A 16,603-nucleotide genomic window follows, 5' to 3' on the forward strand; every position below is an offset into this window, starting at 1 on the left:
GTCTGCCATCCCACTAGGATGTAAACTACCCAAAGCAAAGAGCCTTGTCAGACTTATTCATGGCAATGTTACAAGCACCTAGAAACTAACCTGCCACTTCCAAAGTCTACTATTACCTCCTAAATGAAAAGAAAAATTTAACCATTTATCTGATGGCATTATTCACGTTGTGTTTTATTCTTGCCTCAAAAACAGAAGCATTCCACTTACCCACCTTTTCAGTCTAAATAGCAAGCAGAGTTTAGGGTTGTTTTTTTAAAAAAAAAAAAAAAATCCAAATCCCTTCAAAATGACACAATATGATATACTTTTGATCAAGAAATAAAACTTGTTAAAGACTGGGTTTAGGGTCTCTCTCTCTTTTTTTTTTTTTTTTTAACAACTTACCTCTTTCTCTCTTTCATAGTCCTCTTTGTCATATTCCTCATCTTCATTTTGCGCTGGTAGTGCCACACTGCCAAAGTCTAATGACATGGTCATCCTGTGGGAAGGGGAAGATGTTTGGTTTCTGAATATTCCATAAAATCTCCCCAGAACAAACTACATAAGAGATGCCATACATACACAGAGTGAAAAGACAGAAACAGACTGGGAGAACATATGTATAACTCCATTATGGCCAATACAAATAATTGCGATTCATAGAAAATAGCTATATGACAGCAATTCATGGAAAAGAAAAAAATGCAAATCGGTAATAAAACTATGAATAGACCTTTCTAGTGGTCTGAAAAGTATAAGTTAAAACAGTAAGATTTTTTGTCCACATAAAAAATGACAATAGTAATAAACTAGAAATGTGCCAAATGTAAAAATCTTATAAGCTCAAACAAAATTTCAAATGTGATATATTAAACATGGAACAGGCAGTACCCTAATTGCTTCATTTTTTTTTTTAATATCAGAAATCCAAATATCATGCTTTACAAGAAGAGGGCCCCTAAATCATGAGTAACTGCTACCCAGAAACCATTTACAATTCAGTAAATGCCATAGAGCGCGCAACAAAATATAAGTCTTAAACGTCCTCCTCTTAAGCTTGATAAAATCAGGTTCTGGCAATACACTCAGGAAAAACAGAAGTGAAGGCTGTGAAGCTCCACCACTGTGGACTTCCAATTCCAAAAGCAACAGCAAGAGTTCCCTGGGGAGCAGTCACTGCTGCGGCAGAAGCAGCAGCAGGAAATGGGTTTTCAACTACTTACGGTCAAAAAAGCTGCTGCTGATTTAAATTATACTTAGGGATCCTGACACTACACATAAACCCCTTAGAACTTCAAAGCTGTGAACAATCCCAACAAAAAAAAAAAAAGTAGGCAGGTGTCATCAATTACCTGGCCTAACACTGCCCTCCATTCAGTCCACTGTCATTCATGCCAATGAAACACACTTGGATGTGAGCCTGAGCCACAACTCATTCACTACATCTTTCAAGCTCTAAAATGTCATTAAATTGGAAGTAAAATCAGAAGCATAGAGACCCAGCAATCCAAATGCATTTTACCATAAAGAACTTAGCTCCCTCATCTTAACAGGTAAGAACTATATCACAAACTTTTGTGGAAGCTCTAGAGTAGACAATACCCCATTTCATCAGATCTAAGACGTCTTTGATTCTATGATGCAGTTCCATTTGTAGCAGAAGGAACAAGATGTAGGCAATCGAATTATGACATAACATTAATTTTAGGATGCAGTCTATGTTGTAGATATTAAAGTGTGAAAAGAAAATGTGCAAGCTAGACTAGATGAATATGGTATTAAAGATTAACACACATATGAATTTCAGTGGTGAAAATCCCCCTATGTCAAGTTTTTGTTTTTCAAAGACTGAGTTATGTTTCTTGGCCAACCTCTAATTTGCTGTCTACCTTCTAATCCCTTCCTCTCTGGTCCTTACACCCAACCCGTCCCTTTCAACTCATATCAACTCAGACTCTTTACATCAACTTAAAACCCTCCAGCCTCTGCTTCTCAGACCACACCTACTCCTTTCTACCCTTGTGCCAGGGCTAAAGGGGGAAGAGACATGCATATTGAGGAAAATAAATCTAAGTCCATCTATAAGATGCCTTTTGTATATCAACATAAGATGAAGATATGAGTATGGTAAAGAGCCTATAATATGAAATGGTGAGAAAAAACACACAATCACAAGTCCCTAGATTTTTTTTCTACTATTGCAAATGGACTTAATAGCGTAGAGAACACTATATATGAATAATGAAAATACTAGCCCAATTAAATCCCATCTCCTTAAAAGAGATGAAATTAAACTGGACCTTAAAGACATTCCTGAATCCTCCAGGCAGAAAAAATCCTTTCTGCTTCTGAATTCTGTGTCTTCTACCTCTCTTTCATTTAAATACCAATACAAGACAAAATACGGAATTTGGGTTAATTTCTCCTGAAGTTAGAGAAAGGAGGTTGGTTCCAATCCTTTATTAACCTGCCATCAACTGATGTTGATTATTGAAAAAGAACATTAAGATTTATAAGAGCCTATTGCTAAAAATGTAGCTACTAATATTTTAAATACAGAGCTACTTTTTCTCAGATAACGAATACTTACGTTATTGTTTTTAAAGAGAATGTAAAATATCAAAGCATATATCTTTAATGTTATTTTAAATCCAAAACACGGTATTACCAAAGTCTCCCCCACTGAAGAAAAAAAGGTGTAAGTTTTCCTTATGAGAACTATAAACTATGAAAGGCTTTAAGAAATGATTTCAGGCCGGGCGCGGTGGCTCAAGCCTGTAATCCCAGCACTTTGGGAGGCCGAGACGGGCGGATCACAAGGTCAGGAGATCGAGACCAGCCTGGCTAATACGGTGAAACCCCGTCTCTACTAAAAAAAAAATACAAAAAACTAGCCGGGTGAGGTGGCAGGCGCCTGTAGTCCCAGCTACTCGGGAGGCTGAGGCAGGAGAATGGCGTAGACCCGGGAGGCGGAGCTTGCAGTGAACTGAGATGCGGCCACTGCACTCCAGCCTGGGCAACAGAGCGAGACTCTGTCTCAAAAAAAAAAAAAAAAAAAAAAAAAAGAAATGATTTCAGATATAAAGAGAAATCTGATCAACTTACGTGGTTAAAAATATATATACTAAAAAGGTAATACATATTTTAAATGAGACTAAAATAAAAGCTAATACTTTAACTTATTAATCACCACTCATTATCACTGCTACCAGAGACTTTAGTATAATCAGAACAACAAAAGAGACAGCTTTAAAAAAAAAAAATAGCAAGATAGCAAACCCAAAAGCCATAAAGAAAAATGTGATGGAAACCTAACCACAAAAAAACAAAACTTTGTTTAAGGCAAAAGACATCATTAACAAGTCAAATATTGTGTATGAAAAAATACAGCCAGGCACTGTGGCTCAAGCCTGTAATCCCAGCACTTTGGGAGACCGAGGCGGGAGGATCACAAGGTAAGGAGATCGAGACCATCCTGGCTAACATGGTGAAACCCCGCCTCTACCAAAAATACAAAAAAATCAGCCGGGCGTGGTGGTGGGCGCCTGTAGTCCCAGCTACTCGGGAGGCTGAGGCAGGATAATGGCGTGAACCCGGGAAGCGGAGCTTGCAGTGAGCTGAGATCACACCACTGCACTCCAGCCTGGGCAACAGAGCAAGACTCCATCCCCAAAAGAAGAAAAGAAAAGAAAAAGAAAAAAAAGAAAAAATACATCACTAACAAAGTCCAGAAAAATGAGAATCAGAAAAATATTTGCAAAGCACCTCACAAAGTCCCAATATAAAATTCTTAAAAAGACAGACAATCCAATATAAAATTGGGTGACTGATATGACAATTTATTTTAAAAAGTGTAAATCAATTAGTTTGAAAAGATGCTTAAGCTCGTGATGTTTCAAAAAAGTGTCATTTAAACAACGATATGCCACTTTCAACAACCACTAGATTGAAAAAAAAAAAAATTATCAACCAGTGGTGACTATTTTGTATTTTGTATGGCTCATGAGTTGCTGGTGAAAATATGAACTGCTAAACCATCTTGAAAACTATCAAAATTAATATATTGAAAATGAACATTTGCACTAGTAAAATTATTTTTGAATTTGTCATACTATACCACTAGTAAAAATAATGAAAATTTTCTATATCTATTGACTCAAGGCTGACCACTTAAGAAATCAAGATGCAGAATAAGTGTACAGTATGTTTTGGTTTTCTTTTTCAGTAGCAGACTGGTAGACTTTCTTCCTAGATAACTTTTTCTGAACCCTTAACAAGACTACAAAAAGTATGTCCTGTTGTTACACTCCGATGGATGCTCTGACCCAGCATTTCTTTCGTTGTCCCTGATTTTCTCTGCCCTCCTTGCAACAAAACCAATCAGTGTTTATTTAGACAAAAGATTACAAAGCAAAAGTAGTATTGTTTTCGCCTCATCTAATAAACTATAAGCACCCTGAAGGCAGAATTAAAATGTATCTACCCGCTTGCACATGGTAGGCACATAACAAATATTTGTTGACTGAATATGATACAGGCATGTTACCTTATAGGAATTCATTATTTCAATAAAATTTTATTGAATACCCACTGTGTTCCAGATCACATCCTAGATACATCTAAAACATGGTACCAGCCATGAGGAGCTCACTGTCTCTGCTCATCCTCTCTTAGAGCCACTGATATAAACAGTTACAATAACATATTGTAATAAATTCCGTAGTAGATGAAAGTACAAAGCACAAATTAACTTTTCCTAAGAAGAAAGGATAGTTTAGAGAATTTTTACAGAAAAAAAAGAGCTTTTAGATTAGAAATAAATCTTAAAGGACACAATATGGCTATAACTGGCTCTAAGAATGAGGGCACTCATTCAGACAACCTGAGCTCAATTCTGGCTCTTTTATTTATCAGCAGTGCAGTCTTGAGCAAACCGTTTCTGCCTCTTCGTTAATGAAATGGGGGTAGAAATAATACCTACTTCAAAGATTGATTCTGAGGATTCACAAGATAATACATGTAAAGTAATTAGCACTATGTACCAATCAATACATTCTAGTTTTATTATTATTATGACATGATTACTGATGAATAGGAGTCTGACAGCTACCGAAGAGGTTACGGGAATAAAGAGGATTCCGCATATCTGAGAAAAGGTGAGTGTGCAGCCTATGAGAAATGTCACTTCAAATAATGCAACTTCCTATGGAACAAAAATGCCACCCTCCTTCAAGATGCCTTTCCAAGCCTGTTCCCCCATAGAATAAGCCACTCCTTTGCACTTTCAGACTGTATGTCTTATGCTTTTCTTATGGCTTCTACTTCAGCTTCTCTTTAGTTGAGCGCATTCACCTGCCTGGGGAGTGCATGTTCATTGTCACGCACTATGAAGGTATATGGTGATAACAGGCTTAAATCAGACTCGAGTTCATGACTACGATATAGAAAGGGTTATAAACCCCCACAAAAGGGGTCTCTAAGAATTGCACTGGGAGTTGGGAAATTCTACTTACTTGCTGACATAACTCGCCTTCTAGAATGGAAATAGCCAGAGCACACAGCTCAGTTTAGACTTGCAACACCTGGTGGAGGCGCCCTATTCATTCATTCAACAATTTACCAAGCACTGTTCAAGATTACAAAGTTTAACGGGACGTGATGGAGGGAAAGAAAATAGACATATAAACAAATGATCACAACATCTTGTGATCAGTGCTAATGACAGCACTTTGGACAAATTGATTTAAGTTGCTCAGAGAGCGGAGCGAGTAATGCTAATACACAATAGGCATCCACAGGCTAAGCGAATGACCTTGAGGAACTGTTTGGCGTCAGCTACAGCACTACAAACATGACCAAAGCCACACGGGGCCCATAACCCAGGACTGCTGGCTTTGGGTGCCAGCATCACTTGTACTCGGTCAACACACGTGCACACAGCACCTACTGTGAGCCAGGAGTAACGCCAGGGTGACCAAGGCGGGGTCCGCAGAGTAGGGTCTCGGGGCGACCCCAGCAGTTTGGAAACGAGGCGGGCTTCCCATATGTCGCTTCTAAATAGGATATTGGAGGAATGAAGAGGTCTAAATGACACGTTAAAGGTAAAAGCTGAGCCCGCAACTTGCGGGCAGTCCACCACCGCGGGATTTGGGGAGAGGGCAGGTCAGCCCCCGGGGAACCCTCAGCCAGGATCCCGAGGACCCCGCAACTCCTCTAACCCCAGGTCCAAGCCCACCCGTGAATCAGAACTCACCAGAGGCCACGCAGGCTGTTACCGCGAGGAAACTCTAGCCCTGGCGGAAGACCAACTTCTAGCAAACCCCCTTACCCTGGTTGTAGTCCACTAGCTCCTTCCTAGTCACAACCGAACCCACGGGGCGGAGGCCCTTAAGGAGCAGTCGCCTCCTTCAATCGCCGACTAGAAGCTCGCCCGGTGGGCGGAGCCGTGCCGGCTCGGGGCAGAGCGAGGAAGCAGAAGTCTCCGCCTTCCTCAAGCTTGGTTGACAAGTCCGCCCGCAGTTGCAAAGTACGGCTGTTTGAAAGCGGGCGCCAGAGGTGGCGGGAAGCTCCCCCTGTGCGTCCATTGGTGAATTCGTGAGCCAATTACGAGGAAGTTACTCTGGAGTGGGCGGGCTGATCGGTTGCCTAGAGACGCCGAGGCGCTTTGCCCGCTACCTTCCGCCAGGGTGCACCGGCCTTACCGGCACCCCTTGCCCCTTTGGTAACGGAGACTGCAGAGGTGACTCGTGCCTCCTACGCTTCAGCACACAGAATCCCGCAGATTCCCCACCGAACTCTTGCCTTAGAGGTTTTTTGCATTTGCCCTTCTTGTTTTCTAAGGCACCTGCTTCCCCATTACCTAACAGCCTTAGATGTTCTGCTTTGTCTTCTATCTTACTAGGTGCCGCTTTGTTTACATTTTTGCTTCTTTAAACTGATAAGATGGCACATTTGTCCACGTGTCTGTTCACTATTCTAATTTCCTCGGGTGTAAGTGTTCTTGTCCCTTAGGTGTATATTATTAACCTGCCCCTAAAGACAGCGCCACCCAGTCTTCAGTGAAGCCCAGTACTGTGTCTATCTTCTCTGGCTGAAACAGTTCCAGTGAATAATAAAGGAATTGGTGGCAGCAGGTTCACATATCCTTTCAACTCTTTCCCATGTGTACTGGCGTGGAGTAAAATGGCTGTTCGAGGCTCTTCATAATGTGGCTAGTTTTCCTTTGCTACTTCACCATCCACCCCCATGCCTACACTGACCCCTGTAACCCCATAAACTGGTATAGAGTTTGGCAAATAACAGGTAATTTAATCCACTGTAATAGAATGAATGAAATCACAGGCTGAGCTAACAATGGTTCCCAGAGCGCTTTTTTTGTTTCACCTGCTGTGAAAGCTGTTTCTTTCACCTGCATTGCCTCTACCTTAGTTCTCCTCCTACTTAGTTTTCGAGATAGACTATCACCTCTTTTGAAGCCTTTCATGATACACACTCCCTCACTTCGCAGAAATGATCTTTCCTACCTCTGTACACAGTGTATCCTATATATCCTATTATAGTTCTTATATCCACTATAGTTTTTGTGTGTCTGTTACACTCAGTACAATGTGAATATCTTGAAGTACTCACTTTACTTCTTGGGTATCTAACATGTTTCATGACCCTGGTAGGCACTCAAAACAATTACATTAAATGAGAAAATGAATAAATGAACAAATGAACAAATAGATGAAGATTTTGGCAGGGGGGGCAGGCAGTAAAAGCAAATAAAAGGCATTCAAGTAAATGGCATTTGTTGAATCTGACCCAAGGCATCTTAGTGAGAATCAAATGCACTTTTCACTTCTCACATCCCACTGAAGTCGATTGGCAAACTTCTGTGCTGAGGGTTATAATGGAGTGCTGCAACAAGAATGCCAGGTGATCCCCATGCACAAACAACTGCTTCTTAGAAGGATGAAAGCATAAAAGGTGTCAGGGGAAACACAGGAGGAGGCAGTGTTTATAATCCTTTACACAGTGCTTTACAGATTGGTAAATTATTTCACAAGCATTATCTCATTCGGTTCTCACTACAACACTGTGGGGGGCCTAGGTATTCCTACCCCATTTTCCAGCTGAAGAAACTTACATAAAAATAAATTAAGTGACTTGTCCAAGGCTACACAGCTAATACAAGGCAGACAGAATTTGAAACCAGGTCCTTTATCTCCAAACCCAGAGCTCATCACTACATACAAAATACTTTAGTGAACCTAGTATATATGTGACAAAGAGGGAAAATAAAGAATAAATCAACCTCCCATCTTGCCATGCCTCTAAAAATGGTTTTTAGTGGAGTTAAGAATATATTCGACTAAATTTTCTTTGACCACGTATCCTGTTTAAGTACCAGCCTAGGTGCAGGGTAGGACTCCTATGCTCAAGGTACCAACACTTTGAGTTACAAGGTCCTTACATAGAAAGATAAATAATAACAAAAAATGTTTACTAAGTGTAGTAAGAATAGGCAATAATTCTAGGGAAAGTGAACACCTAGGGATGAATCTATCAAGGCAGGTTCGAGGAAGAAGAGAAGGAGAGAGCTCAACAGGCCAGTTGATTGGCATGAGTGAAATCTGAAGGCCAGACCAGCAAAAGTGCAGGAATCTTAAATTTAGAGGTAAGTCTGGAGAAGAAGGCAGGAAGGAGGTAGTCCATAGAAGAGCTTTAAGCCTGGGAGAATAGGAAAGGCATTCTACAGAGGTCAGGTAATGGTGTGCACATCTGAAGAAACACAAGCAGACAGAGGCATTCTGGGATAACAAAGGCAAATGTGGGGGAAGAAAGTAAAACTGCCAAAGATCTCAAATGCGGGACGAAAGGTTATTTGTGAAACGTTTGCTCCATGTTTGCCTTGCATGTTTTAAATAGGCACACCTATGAGCTGGGTGAGACATTTCAAGGGAAAATGTCGCATTATTGATGAGATGGGGTCCCTCCCACTAACAAGCATTTATAAAAGTAAAGCTAAACCATCATTTCTCCTTTTTCCTCCTTTTTGGTGTCAAAGCTATCAGGTCAAAGCAATGCCACCACAGGAGTGCTATCCAAAGTGCTATCATCAAGGAATACTATCCTCAAAGGAACACAGAACTTAGAGTAAGAAGATCTGAGTTCAAGTCCCAGCTCTCCTATCTACTAGCATTGTCCATAACAATTTAACACTCAAAAGCCTCAAAGTCCTTACCTGAAAATTGGGATGATAATACCCACTTCTCAGGATTGTGGCCAAAAAAAGCAAAACAAAAGAGAGATTGTGTGAAACAGCTTTTAAATGTAAAAATATTATTTTCCATTGTGTTTCTATGTACTATGGCTTATTGGACTAGAGTACACACGGGGGTCTGAGGTAGTTTTCATCCTTCAATCCAATCACGTTGACACTCAGTATTAGCTATCACAAGCACCGTTTGTTGAAATGGCTAGCCTTTATCTATTGAGTTGCTTTGCATCTTTGTCAAAAATCAGTTGGACATATTTGAGTGGTCTGCTTCTGGGTCCTCCATCTTGTTCCATTAACCTATGTATCTATTCCTCCACCAACATCAATACAGTCTTTAAAATGATATAATGTCTTAAAATCAGATGACTCCTCCCACCTTGTTCTTTTTTAAAATTGTTTTAGCTATTCTATTTCCTCTGCCTTTCCACATACATTTTAGAATAATCTATATTTACAAAAATCTTGCTGAAAGTTTGACAGGAAGTCTGTGTATCAATTTGGGGAAGTTGACATCTTTCTTATATTGAAGTTTGTAATGTATGAACACAGTATGCTCTCCATTTATTAGATCTTCTTTGATTTCCTTCATCAGCATTCTGTCATTTGCAGTGTGCGTCTTGTACATATTTTGTTAGGTTTACATGCATGTCCTTTTTAGCAGCTGTAAATAGTATTACATTTTTAATTTTGTGTCTATATGTTCATTGTTAATATATAGAAATGCAATTTAATTTTGTATGTTTATCTTGTATCCTCTAAGCTTTGCTGAACTTAGTTCTAGGAGGGATTTTTTGGTCATTTTTTGAATTTGGGGATTTTGAGGGTTTTTGTAGATCCTTGGAATTTTGCACATAAACAATCATGTTATCTGCAAATAGGGACAGTTTTATTTCTTCTTTTCTGATCTGTATACCTTTTATTTCCTTTTCCTGTCTTATTGCACTGGCTAGAACTTCCAGTACTATATTCACAAGAATAGTGATAATAGATATCATTGCTTTGCTCCTGATTTTAGAGGGAAATGACTCAGGCCATGATTTTAAGTATAATATTAGTTAGCTGTAGTTTCTTTGTAGATTTTTTTTTAAGACAAGGTCTCACTTTATTGTCCAGGCTGGAGTGCCAGGGCACAGCTATGGCTCACTGCAGTCTTGGCCTCCCAGGCTCAAGTGATCCTCCCACCTCTGCCTCTTGAGTAGCTAGGACTACAGGTGCATACCAATACACCCAGCTAATATTTTTAAAATTTTCTGTAGAGATGGGGTTCTGCCATGCTGCCCAGGCTGGTCTCAAACTCCTGAGCTCAAGCGACTGCCTGCCTTGGCCTCCCAAAGTGTTGGGATTATGGGTGTGAACCACCAAGCATGGCCTCTGTAGATGGTCTTTATTTTTAGTTTACTAAGAATTTTTATCATAAATTGATGTTGAACTGCATCAAATGCATTTTCGGCACCAATTGATATCATGTGGTTTTTCTTCTTTAGCTTCTTAATATAGTGGATTACAGTGATTGATTTTCAAACATTGAACTAGCCTTGTATTCCTGGAATTAACCTTAATTAGTCATATTATGGTACATAATTCTTTTTATATATTGGGGAATACTCCTTGATAATATTTTGTTAATGATTTTTTATCATATTCATAGAGATTTCATCAGTAGTTTTCTTTTTTTTTTTGCTATTTTTGTCAGTTTTGATGTCAGAGTAATTTTACCTTCAAAATATGAATAGAGAAGTATTTCCTTCACTTCAATTTTCTGGAAGCAATTGTATAGTATTAATGTTATTTCTTCAAATGATAGAATTCTCCAATGAAACATCTGAACCTGGAATTTCTTTTGGGGAGGTAATTGTGAATTCAGTTTTCATAATAGTTATAGTTATTCAAATGATCAACTGCAAATTGGCTAAATTGCGGTAGTTTGTACTTTTTGAGGAATTGGTCTATTTCATCTAAGTTGTTGTCAAATTTATATGTGTAGAACTGTGTGTGGCATTCCCCTATTATTCTTTTGATGTTTTCAGAGTCTGTAATGATAAATTCTCTTTCATTCACAGACTAAAACCACTTGTCCCATTAATAAGACTATGGCAAACTACAGACAATTCATTTGGAACACGAATATGTCGATATTTAAATATTTTCCACAGATGCAGATGGTATATTTCACATATGTTTGACATAGTGATTTCATATTATAATTTTTGTCGGTCTATAATTCCAATCATAAAAGGTAACAGGGTCAGGTTTGTTACTTTTCCATATATAATTACAAGTAATAAAATGGCAAAATTAGTAGAAGGAATTGCAAGAAACATGAAGGTGGGATTAAAAGGATCTCTGTAAGATTGAAATGCATTTGAAGTTGTTCTTGAGCGAAATAACAATGCTTCAAAATACAGCTTGAGTTTTAATAATAATAACAAGTTGACATTTTTGCTGTAATTCATTTATGGTTACCTGAAAATCTGTACTTATTTCTCTGCAAATTAGCTTTGCCTTCCTGGCTAACCCAAAGCCACTCTAATGCTTTTAGAAGCTTGACTCTCTTCAAAGTCCTCTGTGCTGGATGTACTCCATTTATTTGCCCTTCCAGATCTCCCCCTCTAGTCTTTTCCATCCCCTCTGTTCCCAGGAGGCTGACCTCCAGAACTGCATCAAGGAGCTCCCTTGCTCTCTGTCTTCAAGTTGCTTGGGCCAGTGGACAATGCCAGCAGGAAATAGGGGGAACAGAAGAATGTTGGGTTATTAATATCCCTCACTGCCTCTTAGTTGAGTCAGCAGGGCTGACTGCATTCCTCCACTACAGGGCACAGCTCCTAAAAGGCAGCCCTTGCACACAGCTCCCTCTCCAGATTCGGTTAGCTGTTCTTTCCCTTTTTCCCTTAATTGGCCCCAGGGCACTGCATTCTCCCTCCTGATTTCCCTAAACTCTGTCCACACCCTTGTAAATAGTCTCTTTATAAAACTCACCTTGAATTATCCAGTTTGATTGAATCAATGTGTTTCCCTGATACATTTTACAAATGACAGTTTCCAAATCCCAAACATCAGACATATTCTGTCAATTGTCACAAAGCAATAATCATTTATTTTTTAAAGTCATTTACAGGTATTTGTAGGCAAATGGATTTCCACTTTAAGACAGATAAAGAATGTGAGATTAAAATAGCATGCAGACATTCCTTTTATTGTTTCCTTTTGTTTTAACTGTGTCTGTGGTATTTTTAAGTACCGTATTTAACTACTATACTATTACAGTCAAATACTGATTATCCATGTGTACTGCTGACACCATTTACAGTCATTGCATCTATTTGTATCAGGAACTCTTGCTACCAAGTTAATACTCTGCTCAGCTAGACTGAGACCACAGCCCTGCTCTGTGTCAGATAAAAGTGGTTAGACTACCCATACATTTCTAATGTCTATACCCATGCTGATCCCCTTTTTAAGGACAAATGATCAAGACCTAAGGTATATGGAAAATTGGTGAAAAGTACATTAATTCTAGTTGTATAAGAGGAAACAAATCCATCTAAAAAGTTAATGGCAGTAGAAATAAAAATCATAAGCCTTTACAGTAAAATATTAGAGTATGCTTGGTTTCTAATGATTTCTATCCAAAAGAAGTTTTATTTAAAACTTAGCAAATATATCACAATCACAAAGACTAAGTTGTATCTACATAGCCAAAATGAAATGGAGTTAAGGCAATATCCAGATAACTCAAGATTTTTTAAAACAGACAAAAAACACACCAAAAAAAAAACCATTTTTCTTGCAAAGGCAAGAAAAGGACAGAAGTAGTTTTCTGCTACTCAAACCAAATCCACTTTTATCATCATTCCCTATATTATTCCAAAGTTTCAATGTTTTAGACCAAATGGTTTGGAGTCTCAATTTTGTGAATGTTGATCTCAGGTGTGCCATTCATTCTGTGAGTATGGACACAGACTATAGAAGAAAAGCTTAATTTTTTACCTTAACTGTACAGACTGGTTATCAATAACGACCTTGAACAAATGAAAAACTTGCTTTGTAGAGACTTGTACTAAGTTAGGACTGAAGTAGTCCTCCAAATTCCCCTACCCCATTTAGCTCATTTTATTTCCAGGAAACTGGAAACCAAACAGATTCAGCAACTTGCTGAAGGTAACACTGATAAGCCTCAGCGTCATGCTTTTCTGTACACCATGCTTAATCACTCTGTTAGTTTATCAGTTGGTCTACATGTGGCAAATCTTTCCAAGTGCTTCATTCAATATGTTTTTTTTTCTTTCTGCATTTTGTCTGATCATATGTATACAAGGTGCTAAGGATGTATGTAGGTGAGAAACTATGATTCAGTGTCAGCCAATCAAGAAGAAATTTTCCTATAATTTCAAATAAATTCTGTACTTTTACTAAGAATGAAACCAATTTGAATAGTAAATATGAAGAATACTGGTTTTGTTTGCCATCTTTTAAATCCAAGCACTCATGAGGTTTTTTTTGTTTTTTTGTTTTTTGTTTTGTTTTGTTTTGTTTTGTTTTGTTATAGCAGGAAGAGGGGAAGAATATAATGCAATCAGAAATGACTGATAGATTTGGCCTCTTCAGCTTGTCACATGCTGTATCTGAACAGTCTGAATAGCAAACACTGAGAAATGCTAGGCCAGAGAATTTGGGCCCCAATCCTTTTAACCAGCAAATGGGACGGTCCAATGAAACAGACAGCCACGTGAGTGGCTTTTGATTTGATTCCACTGACATCCACACAGTTCAAATTCAATGTCATATTTATTTTAACATTGCAGTGAAAAACGCTACTAAACAGAAAATGTAATAAAGTCAATAAGGCTCAAGAAAAATGCTTATTTTTTGTAGCAAGAAAAGCTTTTTTTTTTTTTTTTTTTGGCAAATGGTTCTGTAGTCATAGAACATGAAGATACTTAGAATTAATCTCCCAATATGAAAATGTCCCCAAATTATCAAGTTGAAAGGCACATACCACTGCCCCAGCAGTTCATTCAAGTTGTCGTTAGCATGTGAAATTTTAGTTGTGCTTTTAGCTTGTGATCAATGCAATATGGCCTTAAAAAGTGACATCCGTGCATACATATAATTTCTTTTAAAATGACCAACCCTCTTCCTCTTTTCTGATTTTCATTACTGAAGATCAATTTTTGGTAGTTCTTCATTTGATAGAGGACCTGGTCCATGATGGTCTCGGAAAGATGCACTTGACAGTTTGTGCTCTATTTTATCTACAAACAATGTTTCAATTATCTTTGTGTCCTAATACAAAATGGGGTTTCTTGAAATATCAGTGTGACGGTGCTTCAATACTGTCATTTGTTGGAATGCAAAAGTGCTGGATTATTATCTTTTCTCACTGGTTGTTTAAGGCTTACTTCACTTCCAGAAGAGATGATTGGCAAACTGTTATCCATATGGTATCTGATAAGGTGGCCGACGTTATCAAATACATGATCCTTGGTCCTCACCTTGAAAAAGAAGTACAAATATATTTAGGTTAAATTATAGTAGTTCTCCTGAAAGATATAAACAATCAGGGGGGAAATGCCAGATATATCCCTAAAGTAGATACTTTGCTGAAGAAAAGGTCCTTTTTTTTTTTTTTTTCTTTTTTTTTTGTGGAGACAGTCTCACTCTGTCGCCCAGGCTGCACTGTAGTGGCACGATCTCGACTCACTGCAACCTCCGCCTCCTGGGTTCAAGCAATTCTAGTGCCTCAGCCCGAGTAACTGGGACTACAGGCACGTGCCACCATGCCTGGCTAATTTTTTGTATTTTAGTAGAGGTGGCGTTTCACCATGTTGCCCAGGTTAGTCTCAAACTCCTGAGCTCAAATGCCCACCTTGGCCTCCCAAAGGGCTAGGAGAAAAGGTGCTTTTAAATAGTTGACTCTGTATTCCCTGGTCAACGATTTCCTCATTCCTCATTACCATTGTAAAGCGACCATTCCAATAGGTTAGGAAAATGGTAGGCACTTGTCACCCAATCCAAATTTGCAATCAGCCTCTTTGCAGTATTATCGCTTGGTATATTCTGTGTTACTATCTCTATGACTATTTAACTGGTTTGCATACAAGCATGAATTCCAGGATTGTAATTATCTTCTGTTAACCACAGTGCTTCCATATCACCTTGTCCCTGTCGGAAGCAGGCCTTTCTGGAGAAGTCCTACCTCCTGCCTCTCTTTGGAGGCTCAGCATTCCTGTCTTCTCCAAGAAGCCTCCTCAGACCTTTCTAATAGACATTCATGTCTCCTTCCCACAGACTTCATAGTAGCTGATTCACAGATATTTGTTGCATGGAACTTACTGTCTGTATGCCAAAGAAATTCAATTTTCTTATGGCATGCCTTCTATGGAATTCCCTTCCTAGTACCCTATGCATAGACAGAAGACGTACATTACTGTCCATTGTGGCTCCACCAGTTTGGTGGCCTGGTTATATATGTGCTCCTGTTTGGAGGGTGGCTAGTAACCATCCAGGAAAGGGAAGATATGCAACAAGGCAGCACCTTGTTATGTATTTCTGCTAGTTCTCCTACAAGGGATTCTTGGAGTTCTGTCCAGATGTTGGTTTTTGTCATATTAAAATCATGCGTAATTACTGGAATAATTAACACAATTTGAATATGGACTATGACTTAGATAATAGTATTGTATAAATGTTAGGTTTCCTGATTTTGATCTTTGTACCATGACTGTGGAAGAGAATATCTCTGTTCTTAGGAAATACACATTCAAGGATTTACAGGAAAGGACACAATGGCACCAATTTGCTCTCCAATGGCTCCAAACCTCAAAGAGGTTTTCATCTCATTCCCATCCCATACCAGATCAGCTGACCAATCCTGCCATTCTATGTTCTTAATGCCACGTTACTCTGCCTTCTTCTTTGTATTTCTTCTGCCTCCATTTTGCCTCAGGCTTTCATTACTTTTTACCTAGAAGCCTCTAATTACTTTCTCTGTCCCTGGTCTTTCCCGTTCTCTTTAATCAATCCTGTATACAAGTGTCAAATTAATCTTTCAAGTACAGAGATTGTAAACAGGCCACTCTGACCTATGTAAACAGGCCACTATGACCGAATGCCCCATACGCTTTAGTTTGCTAGGGGCTAGGATGGGGGAGGGAGGGTTATGCACAGAGAGTTTGAACCATTTTGAATTAAAAATAGGGAGAGTTCCTATAAAACTCTGGTTTTATGACTTATTTGAAAAAAATAAAATCTGGTCGCACTGGGCCTCTGCTCTGCATGACAGCAATTGATTGGAGCTGAGTGGTGACTGCCCCCTTACACAGGATATGTGCCTTTTTTTACTGTACCTTATGCTCG

The 16,603-nt window shown here is 38.9% G+C and overlaps 2 protein-coding genes across 16 annotated transcripts in view; both read right to left on the reverse strand.

The window, feature by feature from the left end:
- The window catches only part of CEP152 (centrosomal protein 152), a 74,181-nt gene extending 67,661 nt beyond the window's left edge, over nucleotides 1–6,520 (reverse strand). For 5 of the 15 annotated variants that reach the window (XM_077939391.1, XM_077939386.1, XM_077939392.1 and 2 more), the window contains exons 1-2: nucleotides 5,930–6,058; nucleotides 388–481 (exon numbers count right to left, since the gene is read on the reverse strand). In XM_077939391.1, coding sequence (XP_077795517.1) covers nucleotides 388–480 — 93 coding nt within the window. In that variant the 5' untranslated portion in view covers nucleotide 481; nucleotides 5,930–6,058. Of the gene's footprint in view, nucleotides 1–387; nucleotides 482–5,929; nucleotides 6,059–6,235 lie in introns of those variants that run through there. The other 10 variants (XM_077939389.1, XM_077939385.1, XM_015142186.3 and 7 more) reach the window with 4 other exon arrangements.
- Nucleotides 6,521–14,016: 7,496 nt separating this feature from the next.
- Nucleotides 14,017–16,603, reverse strand: part of SHC4 (SHC adaptor protein 4) — a 140,071-nt gene continuing 137,484 nt past the window's right edge. Inside the window, exon 12 of the mRNA XM_001113330.5 lies at nucleotides 14,017–14,739. Coding sequence (XP_001113330.2) covers nucleotides 14,584–14,739 — 156 coding nt within the window. The 3' untranslated portion in view covers nucleotides 14,017–14,583. The remainder of the gene's footprint in view (nucleotides 14,740–16,603) is intronic.

The sequence above is a fragment of the Macaca mulatta genome, chromosome 7 (genome assembly GCF_049350105.2).
Source record: "Macaca mulatta isolate MMU2019108-1 chromosome 7, T2T-MMU8v2.0, whole genome shotgun sequence".
In the NCBI taxonomy this organism is placed as follows: domain Eukaryota; kingdom Metazoa; phylum Chordata; class Mammalia; order Primates; family Cercopithecidae; genus Macaca; species Macaca mulatta.